This window comes from Psammomys obesus, unplaced genomic scaffold (assembly GCF_907164565.1).
Source record: "Psammomys obesus unplaced genomic scaffold, mPsaObe1.curated_primary_1811, whole genome shotgun sequence".
Taxonomy (NCBI): Eukaryota; Metazoa; Chordata; class Mammalia; order Rodentia; family Muridae; genus Psammomys; species Psammomys obesus.
Window position 1 is genome coordinate 8013134 of NW_026591598.1, and position 25557 is coordinate 8038690.

Genomic DNA, 25557 nt, shown 5'->3' on the forward strand with positions numbered 1-25557 from the left:
TTTCTGGATGAAGTTTTGTGAATAATGCCGTCTTAGTAAGAGTGTGGAGAGCTGCTGGGCTCATCTAACCTGCAATCACTGACTTTAGCCATATAATGGGAAAGGACAGGCTGGGACAAAGAACACATCCTGAGTTCCCCCTTGGTCAGTACTAAGAGCCACTCTAGGCTCCATACTTGCAGCAGGTAGGACACCACCTCTTCTGACTGGGCCCAGAGCACTGACTGTCCTGTCCTACCACGGCCAGATCTTGTGGTTCATTAGCCTTGGGTTAGGTTCATGCTAGCGTGAGGTGTGCATTCAAACCTTGTTGCCATGTATTACCAGGTGTCACCTGTTGTCAGTATCTGGAAAACAGCAGTCACAGCCAAGTTTCAATCATTTAATTAATACCTTTTAATGAAACACAACTTTGTCGTGTGTCTCTCTCAAGCTTCAGAGGAGAAGGAACATGGGAAGGATTGTTTATATAGACATATCAAAGACTCAAAAATTTAAGGAAATATATATATATTTCTCTCTTCTAACATTTTTATGCAAATTAAAAATCAGAGGCTTTTGGTTTCTCCATTTGCACAAGGTCAAGATTATTTACCCCAGTGGATGAGATGTTGCCACTCTTAGACTCTCCTTTCTTGTACTCTGGCCCACCCAGTAGGGAAGCAAGCAGAGAAGATCCTATCAGGACAAGAGCTCCAGTAACACTGGAGGAGGAAAGACTAGGCCACTGCTTCCCCAGCCCAGCAGCGATCGGGGCCTGGTTTCCTGGGGCTTCGACCAGTCCTGGCTCCTGGGGCAGAACAGTGGGTACTTTGATTGTCCTCCCTTCCCACCTCACGTGGCAGTAACGTCCACCCAGCAGCAGCTCCCTATCACACACTGGACAAGGGACAGACAGGACAGACAAGCAACCCTAGCAAGAGGGTTAGGGAACCTGGATCTCACCCCACCTCCCCAGTTCTGGACAGGAAAATCAGAAGCGGGGAGGAGTGCGTCACTCTCCTCTTGGTAGAGAGGAAGCTAACAGACAAGATTCTTGCCAGGCTCAAGCCCCTGCTGAGAAAGCTTCAAGGGGTGGCCCTGAAGGAGGCACGGCCATTGGAGCGGACAGGGACTCCAGCTTACCTACAGAGGTGGTACAGGCTGAAAACAAGTCACTACATTCCAGGCGGAGAGATCAGGGGCACAGGCTGCTATCTGGGACAGCCACCCCCCTACTCGCAAGAACCACTGGGTATCCCCCTTTTGGACTAGGGAGAAATCCGGGTAACACAGGCCCTTGGCTTCCCATCCTTGCCACTCAGCCTCAGCTCCCTCCACCTGGCTGAAAGGCAGCTACAGAAAGGGCATGCACCAAAGAGTAGAGACAGGTCAGAGAAAGAACCTGAGGGACAGGCCTGGGCCCACAGCCCAGAAAGTCCCTGCCAGACTCTCCCCCTACCTAGGCAGTATTCCCTGCCAAGCTGAAATGGACACACCCCATGAGCTCCTGGCTCTGCACTGTGCCCATCCACTCAAACCCAATCAAGTGTCACAGGACAGGTGCCCAGCATGTGAAGATTCCAGATGGCTCCCTGCTCTGGTCTGGTTTTTGGTTTCTTAGTGCACAGTACCCGCAGGCCTACTCTGGCTCTTCCTGTCCTCATCCTTGAGTCCCCTCTAAGGAGCACCTGACAGAGCTGGAAGGCAGGAGAGTGGTTGGTGGTAAGTTGAGGCACAGGAAGGCTAGAGCCCACTGTGCCTTTTGTGCTTTGCAATTCCACAGCCCCCCTCCCACCACCAGCCTAGAAAGCCTGTGGAGATGACTGACTTGTCCATCTCCAAGAACTAAGGGAAAGGAGCGGCCTGGACTGGCAGAGTGGACAGACTGGTCCCAGCTGGGGGCTGGCTACCGAGGACTGGTGCTGCCACTATGTAAACGGGCTCTTGGAATGTGGTTTCATGAGCCCTGGAGGATGGGCATGCAGCCACTCTGCAAAGTGCTTTGATTCTGGACTACAATAAACACGGTTCCAGACATGAAACAAAATAAACATGAGCTCTGCTCCCACCTCCATGGCCTTGGGGCCTGGGTGGGGGGTGGGGCACAGCCACCCACTCCCACCAGCTACCTCTGAGATGAGGCTAAGGCCAAGGCTGAAAGGCTGCTGGAGGTGAATCCTTTCAGGAAAAGGCATGAGGGAGGGGTAACTTGGAGGATGGGCAACACCAGTCTTGCATACACATGGAAGGCTGTGGAGATTAAGGCCGCAGGCATCCTGTCTTAGATTGAGTCTGCCAGGTCCTCTCTTCCTTGGAGCTGCTCGGGTCCCTGAGAGATTGTATCCCTGGGATGGGTCAGCAGTGCCAGCTAAGTGACGGTCAGACCAGTTTCCTCTGTGGATCTGTGAGGAAAGGACATTCAGCAAACCTGTGTGGTTCCAAGAAACCCAAGACACATCCTCAATCAACCTTTCCATACCCCCCCCCACTTCATTGACCCTTAATGGATGTGCTGTCTCTGCCCCATTTTACAGCCAAGATGGGAGATGATGTGACAAAACTAGAAATAGACTCAGTTCGGCTGCCAGAGTGTTTGTGTTCAATCTATGCCTCCCTGCTCTGATTCCTATCGCTAGTTTGAAGAGTCACCTAGACGTCTCAAAAGCACAACCGTTCTATAGATCCAAGACCATACCCCCAATGGTGGACCCTCAGAGAACTGATTTTGCATCAGTGCCTACAGTACCTGAACCAGGGGGACCCATCTTCTCTGTACCAGCCAGCTGCACACCTCCATTCTCTGCCAGCTCCTCCTTAGTCCTGTCCTCGCCATGAGGGAGCCCATTGGTGGATGGAGCAGTAAGAGACTCGGCCCTGGGAAAACTGGGGGAAGGAGGGGGGACTCCCACAGAAGGTTTGCGGGCCACAGGTGGCGGAGCCCTGGAAGGCTTCTTCTGGGCCTGGGTTGGCCGCTGCTCTGAAATGCTCCTAAGTTCAGCTACCAGATTCCGCTGGAGGTCAGCCTGGGCCTCCGGGGACACGGGCCGCTCAAGCTGCAGTTTTTTGGTGCCCTTGGAGAAGATGAAGCTGGCCTTGGAAGCAGGAGACTGTGGAGACGGTGAAGACCGTGGCTCTGCCTCTGGTGGTCCAGTGGACAGAACATTTCCAGGGTTCTCACTGGCAGCCAAGCTGGAGGCTTTGAGTCGGACGGCGGCATGGAGCCCAGAGGAGGGCGCAGACACTGGGCTGGCCCGCCCAGACAGGGCTCTTCGCAGCGGCTTCTGGGGGGCTGATGAACCTGGAGGCGGACTTGGAACCCCTGAGGAAGCACCCACAGAGCGAAGCCGTACCATCTGCAGAAGCGAGGGTGTGACCAGGGGGGTGCCAGCATCCTCCCTGGGAGCCCCACTGTTCTTGGCCATACAGTCCTTCTGAGGGAGCTTGGCCAGAGACTCTGAAACAGAGCTAGCTGGAGGTGGAGCGGGTGGAGCTGGTGGAGTCCCCGGTGGAGGGGTTTGGGATGGGCTAGCAGCTGAGGAGGTGACGCCCACAGAGCTGCAGGGCTCCAGAGGGCCAGGCTCAGGGCCAGGGAAGAAGACCTCCTCGGGTGGGGGAAAGTCAGCCATGGACAGGTCCTGGTCCTCAGGTGCGGGAGGTGGCGGCGGTGGCCAGCTGGGATCTGGAAGGGGCTCCTCAGCAGTCTCTGGAGGAGGTGGGACCTCCTCAAGCACCTCCAGCTTCTTAGTAGGTGGTGGGGGTGGATGGTAAGATGGAGGTGGGGATGGTGGGGGTGACTGGTCTTTAGAGGCAATGGGGGGCTCCTGGGGTGGAGTCAGGGTTGTCTGAGGCATGGAAGGGGATGCAGGACCGGTGTCAAGGGTAGAAACTGGCCCAGGAGCTGCAGCAGGGGCAGCCAGGGCAGGGGCAGCCTGGTTAGAGCTCTTAGACTTGGAAGGTGGTGGGGAGAAAGGAGCGGGCACCTTAGGATGAGGAGGTATGACAAACCTGTCACCCAGGGGGGTGGACATCTGTGGACCTGAGCGGTCTGAGGGAGTAGGGTCTGAGGAAGAGGAACACAGAGATGTGAGGGAAGAGGACACAGAGGCCCCAGGGGATCTAAGGGATGTCACTCGACCTGGTTTGGGGGCTTGAGCCTTGCCTGGGGAAGCAGGGGCACCTGCTAGACCCTTGGGAGGGAGAGTTGGGGTACCACTTTGGCTTGAGTATCCACTGGAAGGTGAAAGTGTCCGTTCTGGGGACCGTGGGGGACGCCTGGAGCCGCCTGGAGACAAGCCAGAGCCCCAGGTGCCTGCTGAGCTGGGTGGACAAGATACCGCCCCCTCCCCTGAAGAGCCGCCTGTGGTGGGCGGCCTGGGCAGCTGTGGCTGCGGCTTTCGCTCAGGTTTGGGCGGTAGCCCTAAGGGCCCATCGGGTACTGCTGAGGCCCTCTGATGGAGGGAGTAGGTCCGGCGGGGAGGTGGAGGAGGCCGTTTCATCTTCCGCAGGGACACGCTCCTGCCAGACAGCTGCCCGCTGCTGCGGATGCTGGCTGTGTCTGAAACCTCGGCGGTGCTACCGCCACTGGGGGAGCCCCTCCCGCTCCCCCCTGGAGGAGGAGGTGCCACGCTACTGCCAGCAACAGAGCCCTCAGGCTGGCCCTCAGAACCCCCCTTAGAGGAGAGAGTGGAGCCATCAGACACGATGGTATCAGAGGACTGGGAATGGCTCCAGGTGGCACTGGATGAGGAAGAATGGCGGCTGCGGGGCCGCGGACTTGAGGCGGAGGAGAAGCGGCCCAGGGAGCGAACGGAAGCCGGGCTGGCAGAGAGCAGGCTGCAGCGACTCAGAGTGCGTAGGCTGCTTCGGCCCAGGGCTACCACGTCCACCGTGGGAGGCAGCACCGCGTGTGGGATCAGCTTGGACAAGTAGGTGGCCTGGGGCGAGATGGACATGGCTGGACTCAGCGGCTCTGGAGGCCCCGCCCCTCCTGTCAGTCCAGGCACTGCGAGAGACATGGGCCGCGCCAGCGGCGGTGGCCGGGCTCCCGTGGATCGGCCAACAAGTGTGTCATCCCGGTACACACGGTCGATGTGGCGCTGCAGTATGGCCTCTGTGTCAGTGCCAGCCTCCGTTTCTGCCTCCAGGGCCTGCAGGGACACCCGGACCCCGGCCCCTGAGGCCAGGCCCGCCGGGTGACCGTCCACTGTGGGAATGCGGACAGCATCCTGGGGCCGGGGAGGCTGCGGAGTGCCTGGTGCCTCACGGTTGTTTCGCAGACCTGAAGGGGACAAGGAGGCGGGCTCAGCAGAGGGGCTGGCCAGGCTCCCCGTCCCCCACCACTGGCCACCAGCAAAAGCTCACCAAGTTCCTTCTGCACGTGCTGAGGCAGCCCCAGCACCGTGCTCCTCCGCTCCCTTCGCCGCCGTCCTGACTTTCCAGATTTGGGAAATGAGTCATGGGGTCTGAAGGTGGAGCCTGAGGGCCAGTCCAAGGGGAGAAAACCCGTTAGAGCAGAACTCGGCGCTCTACAGAGCAGGGCTCTGTACTCATAAAATTCTAGTCAGCGTTCTGGCAAGGCGCTGGCACTGACTTCTGGAAATCCCCTCCCTAATTCAGCAATGATCTTTCCATTTAGCGAACAGCTCTTACTATGTTGTGAACATATTATGTCATCATTTTAAATGCCTAATACGCATTCCAATAAGGTAATGCTCTTAATATCCTGATTTTTTTTTTTTTTTTAACCAAGAGGATACACATGCCTTATATATGCCCTCTGAGGCAGTCCCTGGCCAATCCTTTGGCTTCTGTTTTCTTTTGAGATGGGCCAGCCACTTACTATGTAGCTGGGGAAGACCTTGGATTTCCGATCCTCTATTTCCCAAGTGCTAGGATTACAGATGTGTGTGTGTGTGTGTGTGTGTGTGTGCCACCACACTGTTTCATACGGTGCCTGAACAGAGGACTTCCCGCATGCCAGGGCAAGCATGATACCAACTGAGCTCTAGTGCAAGCCAATGTTAGCTTTTACAGAGTGTCAGTCAGACACTCAGAGAAGTGAAAGGTTTATATTCCTGGTCATACCGAAGCTAAGTTGGCACAAATCCAGGTTCCCAGACCCTTTACTATCTCGCTTTGGGTCAGTGTCCACCATGAACTTCCAAGAATTCACTGAATCACAATGCCTGGAACTAGGGTAGCCACAGGTACCGGGACACAGCGTGCCACAATGGTGACTGTCACCTCTCTCCCCCGCCCAGGACTCCCAGAAGGCAACAGCACACCTCTACGCTGGATCATCTCTGAGCGCACGGACAGGGCATCCTCTGCCGTGGAGCTCTCGGTCATGTAGGACTTCTGACTGCAGAACGAGATGGTGTCTTCATCCGGCCCCATCCGGGAAGACTGTGGGGAAAATAAGGGCAGCTTGCCTGGGCTGCCTTAGGCCCCCGCTACAACCTCTGCTCATGGAATCTCTCAGCATCACCCAGGACTGAGCAGGTACCAAGCCTGAACGAGCTGTCAGAGGACACTTAATCTATCTCCTCAGCATAGAGAAGAAACCAGTCCAGAAAGGCCCAAAGCCATGCATACTAGAAGCTAAGCCGGGAGGGGCGAGCAGGGCAGAGCTAGGCAGAGCTGGGCACAGGGCTCACCTGGATGCTCTGGGTGTCTCCATGGTCCCAGCCACCCTTGCTCAATTTCTGTCTTTCTGGAAGACACCAGAAGGGTGTGTTGGCCTAGGCCCCTGCCCCCAGAGCTGACAGTAGCACCGGAACAGGCCAGGGGAGTTACCTTGGTGCTGCAGGGAGCGGAGGCCCTCCTGGGCCTGCGTGTGCAGCTCTTCCAGGTGAGGCGGCCTCCCACTGGGGAAGAAAACGTTGTCCTGGGGCTCCTCTCCTACAGGTCCTGGCCCCTGGCTGGGCCCTGCGCTCTGACGTTTGTCACTCTCAGCCTTAGCGGGGCCTGATGGGCCAGAGAAGGAAGTGAGGGCCAAGAGCATGTGGGCCCTGGGGAGTCATAATAAGTACAAGGACACAGGTGTGCAGTGCACACACATTTGATGTCTACCCCGCAACACCGCCTAGACACACACTCGCCCCAAACTGCACCTAAGGGTGCACATACCCGAGTAAGAACATCACATAATGGGACCGCACGATGTCAACACACAGAACACACAGGCCCACTTCACCCACCCGCAGGCTTCAGTGATGCACACACACACAAACAATACGCAGGTGTGAACCAACAAATGTACCTACAGCAGCTTCCACGAACCCACGTGACACCACTCTGCATCCATGCCAACAGTATCTAAGTATACACAAAACTGCATCGTGGGTCACTCGGGGTCCCACACAGACACCCTGAATATACAGAGCCCACAGCAAGCACATTTCTTGTCTCGAGACATGAAGCTTCACTTGAGAGGAAAACAAACCACCTTCTTCCAACAGCCCCTTGGCCCAAGTCCAAGGAGAAGATGCCATGGAAAACCACGGGACTGCCAGTCATAATCAGACTCCCAGAAAACCCTAAGGGAAGGATAGGCCAGGGACACCTACTTACCCATATGGCTGCCCTCTGGAAGGGTGAGCAGGGAAGGGGAGAAGACGGATCAGGCCCCTCAACTCCCACAGGGAACTCAGCCTCTCTTGGGGGAACAGGCCAGGTATGGCCTCTCCTGGAGGCCCTGGCCTGGGCCCAGGTACAGAGGAGCCAGGGCTCCATTACAAAGGATCCTGTTACAGGCTCTGGCCCACAGAGGGGCTAGTCATGTAATCCTGAGGATGGCGGCTGTGTCAGCACTCTGCAGTCCCAGCCCCTCTTTAAAAGAAACCCACAGCATAAGCAAAAGCGCTGGGAAGGTCATGTGACCTTGGCAGAGCCCTGAAGAGGGGCAGTGACAAAAAAAGGCCTTTAAAGGGACCCCACCCCAGGACCTGGCTCTCCAGCTCAGACACCTGCCACTCCCTTCTTCAGTATCCTTCAACACCAGAGAACCTGCCCCAGAAGCCACAGGAATCCCACCAAAGAAGAGTTCAGAGGTGCCCCAGGAGGTCCCGGGTGTTTCTCCCCATCCCATGATTTTACAAGTGGAGAAGCAGGCTCAAGCGGAAAATGTTTTCCTACTGTTGGAGCAAATGGCTCACACAGCCAGGACTAAACTCCGCTTTCCCGGAAGGGTCCCTACCCTTCCAAAGCACAGGAAACTGGCACCTACAGCCAGAATCTAGGTCTAAAAGCCAGGCTCCTGGGCAAAGGGCTTCACGGATCTCTACCTTCAAAGCTACCCCTCCACGTGGGCTTCCCAGGGTACCCTTCCCTTGCTGCTCCCATATATCCTCCCACTGCTGAAATGACTCGGGAGGGGGATGCCCTCTCTCTAAACGAAGATACAGAGCTCTACCCAGTAAGGAGTGGGTATCCCAGCAGGAAGGCAATCTGGCCCTAGGGCGGCGGACTCCAAGGTCAGAGTCACCCAGGTCCGTCCTGGATGACAAGCAGCACTCAGACAAAGGCAGCAACAAAGCAGCCGGACAAAAGCGGACAAAAGCGTGGCTGCAGGCTCAGACTGAAGCCACCCTGGTGACCGGCGCCCCCACCCCATCACTCTTCCTAGGCTTGATTCCCCACTAACCCAAGGGTCTGGAGAAGAGGGCTGTCACCCCTTCCCTACCCCCACAGCCACACCCACTCACCTTTCTTCTTAAAGACCTCGAGGAGCCCCGGGAGGTGTCGGCCCAGGAACACTACCATGCCTGCAGCAGACGGTCGCCACCTTCACCTCCCCAGAGCACCGGGCAACACCTCGGATAGGCCTGGCCCCGAGGGGACTCTGGGACGCAGGGATGCAAAGCAAGCTCCCAGCCGGCCAGCCACAGCACAGCTCAGTTCGGGCAGGAGGGGGAGGGGCTGCTCCAGGTTCTCCTCCCACCTTTGCCACAGATCCCGCCCCATCCAGTAACCCCACCCCACCCCACCCCACCCGGTTCCCTAGCAGGATACAGGGAAACTGAGGCCCGGAGATGGGGTGCTTTGTTCCTGAGTATAACCGGAGGTAGCAGAGCGACACAATGTTAGCTGTGGGGCACTGACTCTGGCCCCCAAGTTCTTGTCGAAACATTTTAGATGCTGGAGCTAATGGAAGGGTCCCAGCTGCCAGATGGTAGGTGGAAGAGCCACCAGACCAAACCTGGCACGGTGCCCATGCCCAAGATCCAGGCATCATGGCTAACTAAGTAATTTCCTGAGAGAAGAGTTCAGCTCATGGAGCAACCGGGCAGGAGAGGCCCAGGGCTGCCTGTGAGGACAACAGGGACAGAGATGGCCTCAGAAGACAACACATAATGTGATGCCAGTGAGAGTCAGAGGGCGGATGGCAACAGCGCTGCACTCACGCAGTTCAGCCCCACACTTTCTGAAGAACTTTCTTCCCACTTCAGACAAGCTGAGAAACAGCAGAGGGGTGGGGGCTTCAACACGGGCCTGCACTTTCACCCCACAGTTCTTCCCTGACGCCATCCCGAACTAAGTCGGAAAGGATTGGCAGGTGGAGTTCAGGAAAACAGATAGGGAATGGGAGGGGAGGGGAAAGAGGAAGGCAGGTTCAGATACAGATTCAAATCCATCACACAAGCCGTGACCTTGAATAACACCTGGCATGTCTTGATGGCACACACCTGTAATGCCAGTACTCAAGAGGCTAAACTTGGAGGGTGGTGAGTTCAAGGCCAGCTCAGGCTACACAGTGATTTCAGGCTAGCCTGGGCTACATAACAAGAAAACCTGTCTCAAAAAACAGAGGGTGAGGTGGGGTACGGGTCAGGGCTGGAAAGATGACTCGGTGAGTAAAAGTGCTTTTCTTCTGAGGAGCTGTAAACAGCCTGTAACTCCCTCCAGGACCCAGCACCCTATTCCAGCCTCCGCAGGCACCAGCACATGAGGGGCAGGATATATATGTGTGTATATATATATATATACACACACACACACACACATGCAAAAATAAAATTAAGAAATAGGGCAGGTGTGGTGACGCATACCTGCTTCCTCAACATATGACAGATGTGGTCACAAGTTCTAGACTGCTTGGGCTACGAAATGAAACCCTGTCTCAAAAAGGCGCTGGAGAGGTGGCTGAGCAGTTAAGAGCACTGGCTGCACTTGCAGAGGACACAGGTTCCATTCCCAGCCCCCATTCGGCGGCTCACAACTGACTGTAACTCCAGTTCCAAGGCATCAGTGCCTGAATCACGAGGCTCTAGCCTAGGGCAGGCACTGCCGAACACAAATAGGCCTTGAGGTAGAGAAGTGAGTTTCTCCACCAGGGAAAACTCGAGCACAGCTGGAAAACGAGCTGGGGGGAGCGCTGGCAGAAGAAATCAGGAGGGCAGGAGCCAGCTCAGGTGACCCCTGGCCCTTGCTCTGGGAAGTCAACGAAGCTTTCAGCTGGGCAGTGACAGTTACTACGTGACCCCTCTGGAACGTGCACTGTAGCTGAGGCTAAAGGGTCTTCGGGCTATGCTCTGCTGCAAGCCAAGCTCATGCGAGGCTGCCTCTCCCTCACTGCACCCCTCCCCGAAGAGCTAACAATTCAATGGCTCTGAAGTTGTTAAGACCCCTCTTCCACCCCTTCTCTCCATTTAGCTCCAGCATCTCAGAGACTGCTCAAGCACTGACTGTTCTGGAACCTTACTCTAGGAAACAAACAGCCACGGAGTGTTGACACAAGCCTGGCAGAGGCAGGTGGCTCTCTGTGAGTTCGAGGCCAGCCTGGTCTACAAAGTGAGTCCAGGACAGCCATGGCTATTACACAGAGAAACCTTGTCTCGAGAAAGAAGAAGAAAAGAAGAGAGAGAGAGAAAAAAAAAAAGAAACCCTATCATGAAATAACAGAACACAAAACAAAAAATAGAACTCTGCCTCCTGAGTGCTGGGATTAAAGGTGTGCACCACCACTGGCTTGTTTTTTTTTTTTTTGGAACAGGGTCCCTGCAGCCCAGACTGGCCTCAAACGTGCTAGATAGCCAAGGATGAGTCTGAACTTCTTTTAATCGTTACATCACTGTGTGTGTATAGTATATGGATGCACACGGCCCTGCACACTAAACACAGTTTCCAGGAGCTGGCTCTCTCCTTTCACCACGTGGCCCCTAGGGACTGAACACTGGGTAGCTGGGTGTGGCGGCACTCTGCCCACTAACTGACCCATCTCTCTGACCTGACCTTGACCTTCTGCTCTTCTGCCTCCACCTCCCAAGTGCTGGGATTACATACCTGCACCCAATTTATTTGCTGCTGGGGCGCACACCCAGAGATTCCTGCATGGCAGGCAAGCACTCTGCCCCTGCCCAAAGTAGGCACTTTCATCCCGTTTCACAGATGAGAAAATGAGACACGGTATAAAGCTATGCACTCAGGCAGGAGCGGTTTCACTGGGAACAATTGGAACCAAGAAGTCTTGTTCTATTTACCACGTCAGACCCCCATGCTGAGAGGTGGGGAGTCGGGTGGGGGCTTCCCTCATCTCTGTACACTAAAGGGTTTGGAAGCACTTGCTGCCCTTGACCTCTCCCATCAGCCCCTCCTCTCTAGACACCTGTGCAGTGACTACTGCCTAGCAGGTGCTGGCAGAAGGCAGAACCTGTGTCTGCCTTGGTGGATGCTACCCAGCCCTGGGAGGCAGGAAGGCTCCTGGGAACAAGGACCCAGGAGGCTCAGGAGCTAGGAGACCTCCCAAGCTTCATCCTGAGCCTTTCACTGTGTAGGTCACCCTTGGCCTCCCTTAGACTGAAAAGAAAGGGGGGCTGTGCTCCTGCTAAGTTCCGGGTAGGGTGAATTTAGCCCAGAGGTCTTAGACCTACCACTGGCATGCAAGGTCACAGCTACAAAATCCAGAGCTCTCATGTGATAACACCTGGCTGGCCCCAACACCTAGCCCCTACCGCTCCAAGCCACCCCAGGAACAAGTCCACAGGCAAGTGGTTTGCTTGGGGGGGAGGGGCTCTGTAACCTGAGTATCACATAGGGAGGGTCACCTCCCAAAGAGCTGATAACAGAAGGGGAGGAGCTTCCCAAGACCACACTGAAAAAGAGTCCCAGCTGAGGGCTCGCTTCTCACAGTTCACAGGTGCAAGCTGGGCAGAGACCTTGAGGTGAAGGCTCTAGCATGGCCCCACCTCACCCCACCTGCACCTAAGACAGCCTGCTCCTGCCTGAGGGAGGGGCCTCTGAACCTGAGAAGACGTTCTGCTCCTTGCCCTGTCCCATCAAGCATGGCACACCAGGAAGCACACAAGCAAGCCTTGAACTAAGACAGAGCCAGGGGCGGAGGCCTGTGCCCTTCGAACGTCCCACCTCGGCCACCTCCACAGATGGCTACAGCCAGGACTACACCAGCAAAGCTTCCGCAGGCCACCCCAGCCTCCTCACCTACTGGCTGGGCTACAGACTCACACAAAGGCCTGCCAAGAGGCTGTGTGCACAGGAAGGCAGGTGTGTGTACTTCCTACCCAGGGGCTTTCCTGAGCCTGGGGATAGGGACAAGGGCCTGTCTCCCAACGGAGCCACGCTCACTTGTGCGCATGTGTATATGTTCTCTTGGCAACATACCCTATGGGGTGAGGCCTCAACCTGCCCCATTCCAGAGCAAGGGGCGGGGGTGGCGCACCCACAAGTGAACAGGCCTGACTCAGGGGAGAAGAATGAGGGAAGGGAGGGCACAGCTGGCCAGGTGGCCTTGCTCGGGAGCTGGCACCCCCCCCAGCCAGCCCTCTGCTCCCGTCTCCTGCCCTTGGCTAGCTCCAAGCAGGAGTCAGGGTGTTTAGAGGCTCTTGGTCTCAAGGCCCCTCTACAGAGGTAAACAAGCTGGGGAGGGACGAGAGGAAGGCTGCCACACATTCTAGGAGCAGAGACAGAACCTAGGGTCCGCAGCAATCTTCCCGTATAACTAACTAACTGGGGAGAGGCACCTTGACTCCCACAAACACTTTCTCTTCCACCACTCAAAGGCAAGGGGAAGTCTGCTGTTCTGCAGAGGAGCACAAGGAGACTCAAGTCGAGGAGACTTCACTAGCTGAAGGTCACCCAACCAGGGGAGGTATCGGGTCCCATTTAAATTGGGATTCCACATCAGATGCCATGGCAATCCAAGTCTGTCGAGGGTAACCAGGGCCTCAGCTCCTCCCGACCAAAAAAAAGGGTGCAGCCCACCTCTGAAGATAAATCTATTTCCCTTCTCCCAATGTCCAGCCCCACCTGGGGGGAGGGGGAAAAGCTGACAGGCCAGGCAGGTTCTAATGTAAATATTGGGGGAGGGGGGCAGGGAGTACCTGGAGCAGAAGGGAGGATCCCAGCCCACAGGGTGGGTGCCCTAGGGGAACAGGCAGCGGTACAAGGAGGAATTAGCTACCATAATATAATAAATGTCATAATGAGTTTCCAGGTCAGCCTTTGCCCCAACAATGACATAATAACCCCTTTCGGCCAGGGAGTTCTGAATCTTCAAGCCCTCCCTTTTGTTCCTTCGAAGCATGATCAGCCCCATTTTATGGATGCCAGAGAAGCAGCCACCATGAAGCAGTAGAGAAAAGGGCTAAGAATCGGAAGAACTGGATTCCAGGCCTTGGACAAATAAATCGGGACTCTCACAGCCTCGGTCTGCTCTTCTGAAAAGTAGGGTGAATATTCACCCCACCTCAGACTGCCTGGGGACACTAATGAAAGTCAACGAACTGATGTGGTGATGATGCCTACAGTCTCAGTGCTTGATTCGGGGCAGGACTATGTACCTGGGACTCAGCCTGCCTCAAAGAGAGGGCTTAGGGAGACAGCACCGCTGTTAGGAACACTGATTGCTCTTCCAGAACTGGGGTTCCATTCTAGCACCCACACGGAGGCTCCCAACCATCTGTAACTCCAGTCCCCAGGGGAGTTTCCCGGCCACAGCACACATACAGTGAACACACCTGTAAGCGGTCCACGAGGCCAAAACACCTCTAAACGTAAAATAAGTAAATTAATAATTTGGGAGCAAGTGAGAGAGAGAGAAAAATAAAAGCTAGCTACACTGGGGATACTGCTCAGCCGCAGAACACTCGCCCAGAATGCATGAGAGACTCTGGGTCTGACCCCCAACACTGTCCATAAAAAGAAAGAAGGAAAATTAGTTGATTGGGCTGGAGATGTAGAGGAAACGAGGCACCGTGACCTATGTCTGTAATCTCTGCAGGATCTGAGGCCAGCCTGGGCTACGCGAAACCCTGTCCAAAAAGAGAAAAGGGAAAGCTACATAACCCACCACAAACACAGTATTGGATCAGAGCTGGCCTTGGCCTATCTATGTCACAGGCAGGAAAGAAAAGACCTTTCCACGCACAACACAGCGGCAACTAGTGTTTCTGATGACCAGCTGAGGAGAGACTCAGGTCTCACTAAGTCCTCTCTCTATTGAGACACACCTCAGGGGTCAGTGACTTGCTCAAGGTTACAGGGCTAGTAAAGATAGAGGAGAGTCACACTTTGAACCAGCTCTGACTGGCTGCAAAACCACGTTCTTCCCATGCAACCAGCTGCTCACCGCCCAGGCTCACTTCCTGCCCCTGCCCACTTCCGGAGCTCTCCTCCAATCTCAAGTGGAGCTAATGACCATTAAGATAAAGTCTGATAAGGCACACTTAACATCAGCTCCCCGTCCCTCAGCGACCTCACCCTATCTGGCAGTCCAGGCCTAAGAACAGACTCCAACTCTGCCTGCACTCTGGCTGGCCTTTAACTGCAGTTTAATCACTCTTTGGAGGCCCCAATTTCTCCAACTGCAATGTGGAAGAGATTGTCTCTAAAAAGTCTTTTGCATGTGTAACTCCGCCCCTAGCAGAGGGGGCAGTGGTCGGGTCTTAACACCACACCCCAATTTTAGAATCATACATGGGACAGAAAGTTGTTTCAGGGGCTGGAGAGATGGCTCAGCAGTTAGGAGCATGGTCCACTCTTCCAAAGGACACAGGTTCAGTTCCCAGCACCCACATGGCAGCTCCTCACACAGACATACATGCAGGCAAAACACCAGCGCACATAAAACAAAAAATAAATCACAAAAAAAGAAAGGTAGCTCAGCTTATCACAGGCATCTCAGATCAAAGAGGGCTGGATACGTCCCTTATCTGGAAGCCCAGAACTTGCACAGGCAAGTTCAGATATCACACAGCTGGTCACAAGTTTCCCCCCAAAGAAGAGGGGGGACACAGAGTGGGAGGCAGCAGGCCTCCTCCCAATCTTGAACTTGGAAGGCCTCAGGCCCCTCAGCGCTAGGAGCAAGGAGAGGACACAGGAAATCCAGGCAGTCTGGCCCACCAGCCCCTTCCCCCAGTCTCACCACCTCCAAAGAGAGAGTAGCAACTCCTGGTGTGCCTGACAGGACAGTACAAGGGAGCTGGAAGAGGCCGTGGTACGGTGGGTGGGCCTCACCAACTCTGTCTGCACTGTTCATTCCCCAATCTGCCAAGGACCAGGCACCCTGCTGGCCTGGAGGACAAGTTGGGCTGGACACCTGAGAAACCGTCCCTGCAGGATGTCATGTCCTTTTAGCCCAGGGGATGCTTTGCCTTCCCCTCTTGGGCCCCCTTTCCACCCTCCAAGGGCATCTGACCAAGGCAGGGCATCATTCTTCCTTAGATCTGTGCTTCCCTTTCTCTCTGTTCACTTCAGGGGCCCTGCCTGGGGGCCTCCACACCAAAGTCCTGTCCCTCTCCCTCAGTGCTTCCTACTCTTGTGCTCTCCATAGGGTCCAAACCTCCCGGGGCTCAGGCGTTCTGTCTCAGACCTGGGAAGCATGCAGTTCTAACAGGAAGCCCATCCACCCGTGAACCGGTCAGGGGCCTGGACTCTGTGAGTCTGAGAGAATCACATTCTAGCTATCTTCTCACTCGGCTGCATTGAGCAAGCGATTTCCCTTCTCTGAGCTAGGCCTACCTCACCCATGTGTGAAATGGAGACAACAATCGCTTATCTCGTTAGCTTCTGCAAGACAAAGAAATAAGGAAAAGCTCTAGCACTAGCCCTCACTTTCTCTACACTTTCTCAACTCTGATTCCATCCCAAAGCCAAGCAGTCCTCTCTAGCCCTTACTCCCAGCATCCAGATTATCCCAGGTCTTGTCAACTCTGCTGCTTCCTCCCCGCCATTCCCACAGCCCCCACCCTGTCGTGGCCCTCGCCTCATCACCTCTCCCCTGGATTACTGCAATAGGCTCTGAGTTTCCACTCTCACCAACCCCACCCCCTACCCTAACCTGCCCTACCTGCACCTGTCTTTGGCCCTGGAGCCATCTTCCTAACACACCAGTTTTGTGGGCTCCTCCCTTTTCTCAAACACATTCACTGGCTCCCAATGACCTGGATACTTCAGCCCTCTCTGGCCACCTAGTACTTCCTCAGTCTCCTTTTCACAGACTAATAAAATAAGCCAAGCATTCAAACTGCAGTCCTACACCTGGGCCCATGAGACTAAGAGAGACCTTGAATCTTCAGGATAAAGGGACTGAAATTTAGCCAGGCCTAGCGGCCCACACCCTTACTCCCAGCAACTTGGGAGGCAGACGTAGGCAGATTTCTCTGAGTTCAAGGCCAGCCTGGTCTACAGAAAGAAGTCCAGAACAGCCAGAACTATAGTGAGACCATGTCTCAAAAACAAACAAACAAACAAACGGAACTGAAACTTAACAGTGAGACCTCTCCTCCTAGGCACAAAGTAGGAGCCTCAACTATTTCTCCCTAACCTCCATGCCCAGTCTCACTTCTAGGCCATGCCATGCTTCACAGTTGCAAAAAAATGCCCAGCTGTGCCCTCTAGCTTGTCAACACTCCAGGGCTAATCTCAAGCCTGCGGTTACTCCAAAGACTGAGTTAAGAACACCGCCTTGGCTTTCTGAAACAGACCCCAGGACAACAGCTTTTGATGTACAGCCTGGGATAGTGCCCAGCAATAGCCCTTGTATTCCCTTGACGATGTTCATGGCTTCTTAGCAACACCTTGGAGCCTGAGTCGCCCTGGAGCTGCTGCACTGGTCAGGAGTCCCTGGGAGCCCCAGAGGGAAGCTGGATGTCAGGGCCGGGCCACTGGGCTCATGCTTATAATCCCAGAATTTGGGAGGATGAGGCCTGCCTCAGCAAGGTGAGAACCAGTCTCATAGAGACAAAGAAAGAAAAAAACCCTTGAACTCTCCATCCTGTACTCAGCCCTCAGGCTCACTGCCCTGCCCAGCTCTAAACACCCCCTCCTTATCCTTCAGACACAAGTTTGAACCCACACTTGGTTCTCAGGAAACAAACACATCAAATCCACCATCAGAGAGCAAATGAAGAACCCTGCCCAAGCCCAACCCTGCTGGCTCAGGGTGGCTTCCAGAGGGAGGGAGGCAGAACCACAGCCAGGACTTCACAATTGACAGGCAGGGAGACTACAGGAATTTCTCCTCAACACCCACCTTCTGAGAAAGCCTCAGAGCCCACCTGAACAACATTAACCCTTTCCTGCTGTTTCCTGGCCAGATTACGGTAACTCAAAACAAAATGCAAACAACCTTGGACAAGGCCCTTTTCTCTAGACCTCAATCTCTCATCCATGAAATGGCTCACCAAAACTCTTAAGGATCCCAGGTCACCTGGGCTGAGGTTCCCTCCAGTTCAGACAGGGTCCAGGAAACCAAAAGAACCTGACCAAGGTCACCAGTACCTCTGGCAGTGCCACACAGACCCCTCTTCTCCCCATCCACGCTTCCTACCACCCTTATGTGGAAAGCTGATAGAGAGAATGAGATCATCAGGCTCCATGCTGTCCTCTAGGAATGTGGGCCACCCAGGGAACAGAGGTGGATTTTCCCACTCCAGGGGGGGAGGGAGGCTATCCCACTCACTTAACCCAGACCAGCAGGTACCATACTTAGAACACCTGCTTCTGTTAAAGCTCCCGTGTTGTTGTTTTTTTTTTTGGGGGGGGGACACAGTTTTAAATCCACCTTGCCCCTCCCCAGTCTCTGCAATTACAAGGTGAGAAAACCAGGCACTCCCTTTAGACCCCCCTTGGAGCTCTCTGGGATGCCAAGAACTGTCGCACAGACTAGGGAAGACCAGGAATGCCATCTCTAAGCCTCGGGATTGGAGGCCTTCCTCATTCCCTAGCCCCCACCCTCGGAGACTGGAATGTGACCCGCGGAGGGATCCCGCAGCACGCCGGGAAGGGCTGCAACTGCGTTCCAGCCCGATGGCTGCATTGAAGTGGGGGGAGATGAGGCGGCGACCTCGGGAACTGCGGAAGGGGGGTGGGAGGGAGAGGGACCGAGAGAGGATACAGTGGCGTGGTGGGGGTGGGATCAGAGAACCAGTTGGGCTCCCGATCGCGCCAGATGGAGGAGGTCCCCAGCCTTCAGCCCTAGTTTCCTGCTTCTTCCTCCTACCTTTGTTCCCCCCCCTTCTGTAAACTTTCAGACTGTTGAGGGTAAAGGAGAGCAAGTGTGTGTCGTGTGTTCACGTCTATGTGTGTTGTACACAGCACCTTCCGTCCGCCTGTGTACAGCTGGGTGCCCAAGACACTGGACAACTGTACCTACATGACTGACTCATGTATGTGCCTGTGTGTCGACCTGAGCGTGGGCGCAGCTCGTGTGGCCACGTAAACCGTGTGCACAGGTATATACCTGTGCACAAGGATCTGTGTCCGAGTGCCAGTGTGTGGGTGTGACTGTGTATGCGGTTTTGGTCTCTGCATCGACACACGTGAGAACGGGCGTTGTGTGCAGGATGTGAAAATGTGCCCACCCGCGGACATGAGTGGGTACGTGTGTGTGTCGGTGCGCATGTGAGGGGTGGGATCTGAGCGGATTCCCGGCCCCTCACTCTCACGCCCACCAGGCCCCGGGAGGGGACAGCGCAGCAGCGGCGGCGACTGCAGGGACCCTCCTCCCCGACTGCCCCGCCCCCACCCCTACCTGCGGGCCGCTTCGCCGATCGCCCGAAGCGCCAGAAGCTGCGGGTCCGGGGGCCGCTGGGGGCCTTCCTCTTGTGGTGTGAGTTGCCCATGGTGTGTGCGGGAGCCGGCGCAAGCACCCAAGTGCGGCCCAGCCAGCCCGGCCGCCGGGCCCGCAGCCCCGGGAGGGAGGCAGCGAGACGCTCGGGCGGCCACCGCGGGCGCCCCCAGCCCCAGTCCGGCCACGCCCCCTAACGCTGCGGCCAATGGTCACGCCGGGGGCGGGCCCACGGGAGGGGCGGAGCCTGGCGGGCGGCTCGCCCGCTCCACCCCTCCAGGGGACCGGGGAGACCTGCTGAGCCACCCCGCCCTGAGCGCTCCGGGAACGGTTCGCGTTGTCCAGGTCCGGTAGGCGGGGTGCGGGATCTCCCAGCCCAGCGGCCTGCCTCTCTGGGAGGACTGCGGCAGAACTGAGAGAAGTGGGGGCCGGACCCCTGCGGCTGCCGGGCCCACCGGGCCCACCGGCTTCCACCCCGTGAGTGTCACGTGCTTGTGTATCCCTCTCTCTTGACTATTACCCGCACCTATATCCAGCTCCCTGTGTCTCTGTACTTGGGGTGTCGAAAGTAACAGTAGCATCTTTTTGCTTGGTGCTCATTGTGTGCGAAGCACTGGGCTACCTGATTTCAAGTGCTGTTTCAGCTCAACCACAGAATAATTCCGCAAGGTAAGTACTTTTGTCATAGCCCTTTTACGGATAGGGAAGCTAGGGTCCCTTGAAGTCAGTTAGCTGACCCATATTCAGAGAGCACTAATTAAGCCACAGAGCTGGGAGTCACCTGGACCCACGGTTTTCCGGGCCCTCCTCTGATTATCCATCTCTTCATGACCTTGAAGGAAAAGACAGATAAACATCTGGACATGTCTGCGTAACTTCGGGCACTGATATGGCCGTGTACTTGTGTGGCTGAGGTATGCCCTCTACCCTGAACATTTGGGTTGTCTCTGGCTAGTATAATCGTGTGTGAACATGTATCCGTGTTACTGAGTCTGTCTTCAGTCTGAGTGTGTACTTTTGTGTATGTGCTTCGCATTGTGACTGTCTCACTCAGGGTAGCCGAGTATCACCAATCTGTTTGTGAGTTTGTAGCCGTCTGTATGTATATACACATGTATGTATACACATGCACAGATATGCATGTTTGTCAATAGCTATGCTTTTGTGTATGAGCATGACTGCAATTGTGGTTGTTGTTTGTGTGTGCGTGTAGAACATCTGAAGCCGTATCACATTGTAGAGCTCTCTGCCCTTCCTCTAATTTAGTTAGTTACTTATTTATTTGTTTGTTTTGTTTTTTTCTGTGTAGCCCTGGCTAACTCTGTAGGCCAGGCTGGCCTGGAACTCACAGAGATCCACCTGCCCTTGCCCCCTGAGTGCTGGGATTAAAGGTGTGTGCCATCACACCTCGCTAAGTATCTATTTTTTAAAACCAACCTAAGCCTCACCACTCCGGAAGGTCTTCCAGGCTGCCCAAGGCCTCACCTCTGTGTCCTCACAACTGCCCTGCGTACCCACTGGCCTACAGGCTCAACAACAGCTCTCCTCACCATCACTTTTCCTGGCCTCTCAGACTGGGCTGCGGTGCAGAGCGCTTGGTTCTAGCGTCTGGTGGTAAGGCTTACTCTTTCCGCCAGCTGAGCCAGCCTTTCTACAGCACCACACTGCTGGAATGCCTACTGATTCCAGGACACCCAGCTCCCATCTGGCAAAACGGGAGAGTCAAAGCTGATGCCAACCCTCCCTGGGGCCCTTCTCCTACTAAGAACCTGAGGCGACAGCAGTGAGGTCCCGGAAGAGCTGGCGTTTCACGCGTCCATTGAACATGACATGCTCTGTCTATCAAGCAGCATGCACCCATCTCAACACTCGGCATGGAGAACGGAATCCCACCCTGTACCAAAGCTAGGAGAGGGCTGGCTGGCAGGCAAAGGGGCCAGCTGACATGCTTTACCAGCTGAGTTCACTTCCCAAGAGCCACGTGGGAGAGGGAGGAGGAGACCGACTCCCGCTAGCTGTCCACTGACCGCCACAACACATGCTTCGGCAATACAAGAAATAAACACGTAAATAAATAAACACACCACAAGTAGGGGAGGACGGTGGAGGACGCCTTACAGATCTACTGCCTCAACTCCACTCGAGGAGGAGGAAAGTAAGGTCTGTGATGGGGCAGGTGTTGTGTAGGAGCAGGGGAACCTCAAAGTTAGTGCATGCCTATCCACCGGCATGAATTAAGGGCAGTCAGGTAGTCAAGGAGCCTGGAAGGTATTTGGGGTGGGGGTACCTTGGCCACAAAGGCACTTGCCTCTCTCTCGTGCACACCTCCAGACGCCTCTGACTCCTCTCTTTGCCTGAAGACTTTTCTCTTTTTTTAAAATAATTTATTATTTTATATTTTATGTATATCAGTTTGTCGGTGTCAGATTCCTTGGAATTGGTGTTACAGGCAGGTGTGTGCTGCCGAGTGGGTGCTTTGGAAGAGCAGACAGCGCTCTTAACCACTGAGCCATCTCTACAGGCCCCTGAAGATTCCTTTTCACCTTCAAAGCCTTCTTGACCTTCTGCTCCTCCACATACCCTTCTCTCTGACCTTCTGTAGGTTCACAAGCGTTGGCGACGCCCTGTGAGCGGACCTCAGTACCTCCCTGCACCCTACACTAGCCTTAAGACATCAAATTATGTGGGGGTCTGCCTTACTAACCACAAAAACTGTCCACAAGGGTAGAAACTGTGTGTATCACCCTGGCAACCCAGGCTCTGCAGTTGTGATGCTAAGTCAGGTGAGGGTGGAGATGGTGAGGCCCGCCTACAATAATGGCTCTTGTGTCTGTCTGCTGGTGGTCGTGGTGGCAATGATGGAGGTAGTGGGCACGTCACGTAAGCGCTTTCTGTTTCAAAGACAGCACCTGCTGCAGGATCCTGGGGAAGAGATTAGGCCCCTGGCTGCCAAATACAGGACAGGCAAGGTGATCTGGGAGTACGAGGGACCGATAAGGTAAGCATATGGGCCAAGACCCCAGGAACCACATGGTTAGCCCTGGGTACCATGTGACACCACCCCTACTTGTGGAACGGTGAAGGCTCCACCTGGCTGGAGAGAATATCAAAGCAGACAGAAGGCCTGGCATGGCCTCTAGGAACCTAGTAGGTATCATAACACTCTGCCATAAGATCTGATCAGGTTCAATGCTGGTGCAGGCCAGGCCGTCCCTATAGCAGTGGGGCAGCCAACTGTTCATGGAGCAATCAGTCCTCTGTAGAACCAGCCCTGAGAACAGTGGAGCGCAAGACCACCAAGTGGGCCCTACCATGGGGCAAGGTGGCAGGAGATTTCATGCCTCCTGCCCGAGGCAGCTGCTTTTACCTCCTTCCTTCCTGCATTCAGCCAAGCAGCTGGAGGTGGCCTTGGAGACTGTGGACCCACTCCCCCCACCACCACCACGCTCCTTTCGGGCCAAATACTATACAATGCTTCCTCTCATTCCGGTTCTTCAGCATGTGACAGGCCAGGAGCAGCTGAGAGGGCTTTGAGGGTTCGGGGAGAGGGGATTTCCAGGGGCGTGGGAGGGAGTCCTGCTCTGCTCCCTGCTGACAGCAGCATCAGGAGTGGATTTTCCTGGTCACAGCATCAGGCTGCTCCAACTCAGCAGACCCTGTGACCAGTGCCACTTCCAGGAATTCAGGGGGTAGCAGCTGGGGAGAGCCCAAACACTGCAGGCTCTTCCCAGACCTGAGGGAGGTTCCGGCAGGAGGCTGGTGGCATGAGGCAACAGAGCTGGAACAAGGCCTCAAGGTGTCTTGAGAGAGGGAAGGGGAGGTTCCCAGAGAGCCTCCTGGCTTCCTTCCTGCTCTTCCCGACCTGGTAGAGGCACCTCTCTGGGAAGGGCTTTTCTGGTTGAAGTCTGAACAAAGGAGTGGGGGAAGCTAAAGTCAGCCTGACCCAGGCTGGGGTGGGCTCCAGTCCCACGCCAAGACCCAGCCAGATCAGGTAAGCTTCCCGGAGGAAACCTTGAGCAACTCACCCCTCCTCCGGGCATGTCTGTAAGGACCTTGGATGTGTTCCCTACGACATGCCAGATTTGACCATCCAGGATTTGAAGCTCCCCATTCTGGATCACCTGTGACCCAAAGTCATTAAGTGCCAGGCCCTGTGCTGAGCAGGGCCAACGGAAGAACTATTTAACCTGGCTCCTGTCCTCAGAGAACCTGGAGAGTAAGGTATGGTGATCCAGGTTCCCCTACAGAACTCCAGCCAGCCAGCTGGCCCCCAGACCCAGTCAATCCCCATCTTACCCCATGCCACGAGCCCTTTCACCCCAACTCCCCTCACCCTTCAATTCTTCTGTACTTGTCAACTCAATTAAGCTGTCCTTGATGTCCCCAAAGGATCTCTATTGTGCCTTTTCTATATTGTTTTGGTTTAGTTTTTCCCAAACAGGATCTTATGTAGCCCAGATTGGCCTCTAATTTGCTGTGTAGCCAAAGATGATTTTAACTCCTGATCTTCCTGCCTTCACCAACCAAGGGCTGGTACTGCCATCCTGTGCCACCGGGTCTAACTGCTCTTGTGCTCTTGATTTCCAGCCCTTCATTATCTGTTCAAGGACGGGGCCTTCCCAGCTAGTACACTCACATTCTGAGGTCCAAGACTGAGACTTCTCTTCTCATCCCCAGTCAGTGCCTGACACACAGTAGGTGCTAAACATCTGTGAAAGTAGTTAAGTCTCCCTTTCCTGCCTAGACCCAAGGCAGGCTACCCATCAGATCACAGGGGTTAGAAGATAGCTAGAACAGCCCACCTGTCTCGTCTGTAAACAAACACTCTGCTATAGCGGAGGCAACCCTGACCCCATTACCACGGCCTAGGCCCAAACTAAAACTCTGGGTAGAGGCACCTACCCAAAGGAAAGAGGATCACAAAAAACGGATCCTCCTAACCTTAAACCTCTTAAGCAGCATGCCTTAAACTCTGGGGGCAATGATGTTCCCTAGGCATATCGAAGAGGTGAGAACAGTGGGGCCTTAGAGGATGAATAGGAGCTCACTGGGTAGCAAAGGGAAGCAAGCACAGCCTAGACAAAGGAAATGCACACAGAATGATAGCATGTGAAGATACATGAAATGCTACTGTAAGGCAGACAGGCCTTGCCTCAAGCCAAGTGTGCCCACAGAGACGTTTGGGTCCTCACTTTGTTCTACAATGGTAGAGACTAAGTAGTTACCTCACATGAGGACCTGTACCTGTAATCCCAGTACCTGAAAGGCAAAGGCAGGCTGGTTGCCATGACGTGGAGGCCAGCCTGATCTACATGACAAGTTCCAGGCCAGACAGGGTAGCACAGTGAGGCTCTGTCTCAAAAAAAAGGGAGGAGGTGACTCAATGGTTTAAAGCATTTGTTGCTATTTCTTTTTCTTTCTTTCTTTCTGTTCCTTTTTCTTTGAGACAGGGTTTCTCTCTGTAACCTTGGCTGTCCTGCACTCATTTTGTAGACCATGATGGCCTCAAGCTCACAGAGGTCCTCCTGCCTCTGCCTCCCAGAGTGCTGGGATTACAGGCGTGTGCCACCGCACCCAGCTTTAAAAAGAAAAATTGCTTTACAAAAATTTGGCCTATTATTTTGTGGGTTTTTTTGTTTTTTGTTTTTTGTTTTTGTTTTTGTTTTTTTGTTTTTTTTCCAGACAAGGTTTCTCTTTGTAGCTCTGGCCATCCAGGAACTCATTCTGTAGACCAGACTGGCCTCAAACTCAGAGAGATCCCCCTGCCTCTGCCTCCAGAGTGCTGGGATTAAAGATGTATGCCGCCACTGCCCAGGTAAAGAAAGAATTTAAGGATGTAAGATACAATGACTCCCCTGAAGTGAAGGATCTACTTTAGAGACAAAAAAAAAAACGTCCTAGACTGTACAACCTCACACCAAGGACACCCATTCCTCTGGAAGTGAGTGGCCAAATGGAAGGTGAGGAGTTCCCAGGGTGTCTTCTACTGGGCCTGGCGGGGGGGATGTTCTTGAGTTCTCGGTGTCAAAGCCTGTCACTGCCGAAGGGAAACAGGAGGGCCACGCACCCATTCCCCGAAGCCAGCCCTGCTGAAGGCTCTCTTGTAGACTCTCCACTCATCTGCAGGTCACAGGCAGGCGCAGGGTCTCACGTATCCCAGGCTGGCCCATCTCTCTATGGAGCTGGAGTGTGACCTTGAACTCCTGACACCACCTCCCAAGTTCTAGGCTAAAGGCGTGTGCCACCACACCCAGTTCATTCTGTGCCTGGGGATAGAGGTCAGAGCCAGGGTTCCAGACATGCTGGATGAAGGCTTGACCAACTGAGTTACATCCCTAGCCCCATGCTGCCTGGCTTAGCCTCAGCCTTCCCAACACTGTGCGCAGTGCCTGACTGCATGCTGACACTGATGTTGAGCACCTCGATTTCATCCCGAGAACCTTTTCACCTATACTGGTGAAAACTGCTTTTCCTCTGATCACAGAGATAAGCCTGGCCAGTCTGACTCAGACCAGCTTTCCTGTTCTCTTCCCCCTTCAAATTGGCCCTTC

At 54.8% G+C, this 25557-nt stretch overlaps 1 protein-coding gene across 3 annotated transcripts in view; it reads right to left on the bottom strand.

Moving 5' to 3' along the window:
- Positions 1 to 372: 372 nt before the first annotated feature.
- Positions 373 to 25557, bottom strand: part of Kiaa1522 (KIAA1522 ortholog) — a 28754-nt gene continuing 3569 nt past the window's right edge. The window contains exons 1-7 of one of the 3 annotated variants that reach the window (XM_055610848.1): positions 18971 to 19094; positions 6778 to 6948; positions 6639 to 6694; positions 6267 to 6387; positions 5344 to 5457; positions 2729 to 5260; positions 373 to 2384 (exon numbers count right to left, since the gene is read on the bottom strand). In XM_055610848.1, coding sequence (XP_055466823.1) covers positions 2362 to 2384; positions 2729 to 5260; positions 5344 to 5457; positions 6267 to 6387; positions 6639 to 6694; positions 6778 to 6948; positions 18971 to 19061 — 3108 coding nt within the window. In that variant the 5' untranslated portion in view covers positions 19062 to 19094 and the 3' untranslated portion in view covers positions 373 to 2361. Of the gene's footprint in view, positions 2385 to 2728; positions 5261 to 5343; positions 5458 to 6266; positions 6388 to 6638; positions 6695 to 6777; positions 6949 to 8687; positions 8939 to 18970; positions 19095 to 25557 lie in introns of those variants that run through there. The other 2 variants (XM_055610849.1, XM_055610846.1) reach the window with 2 other exon arrangements.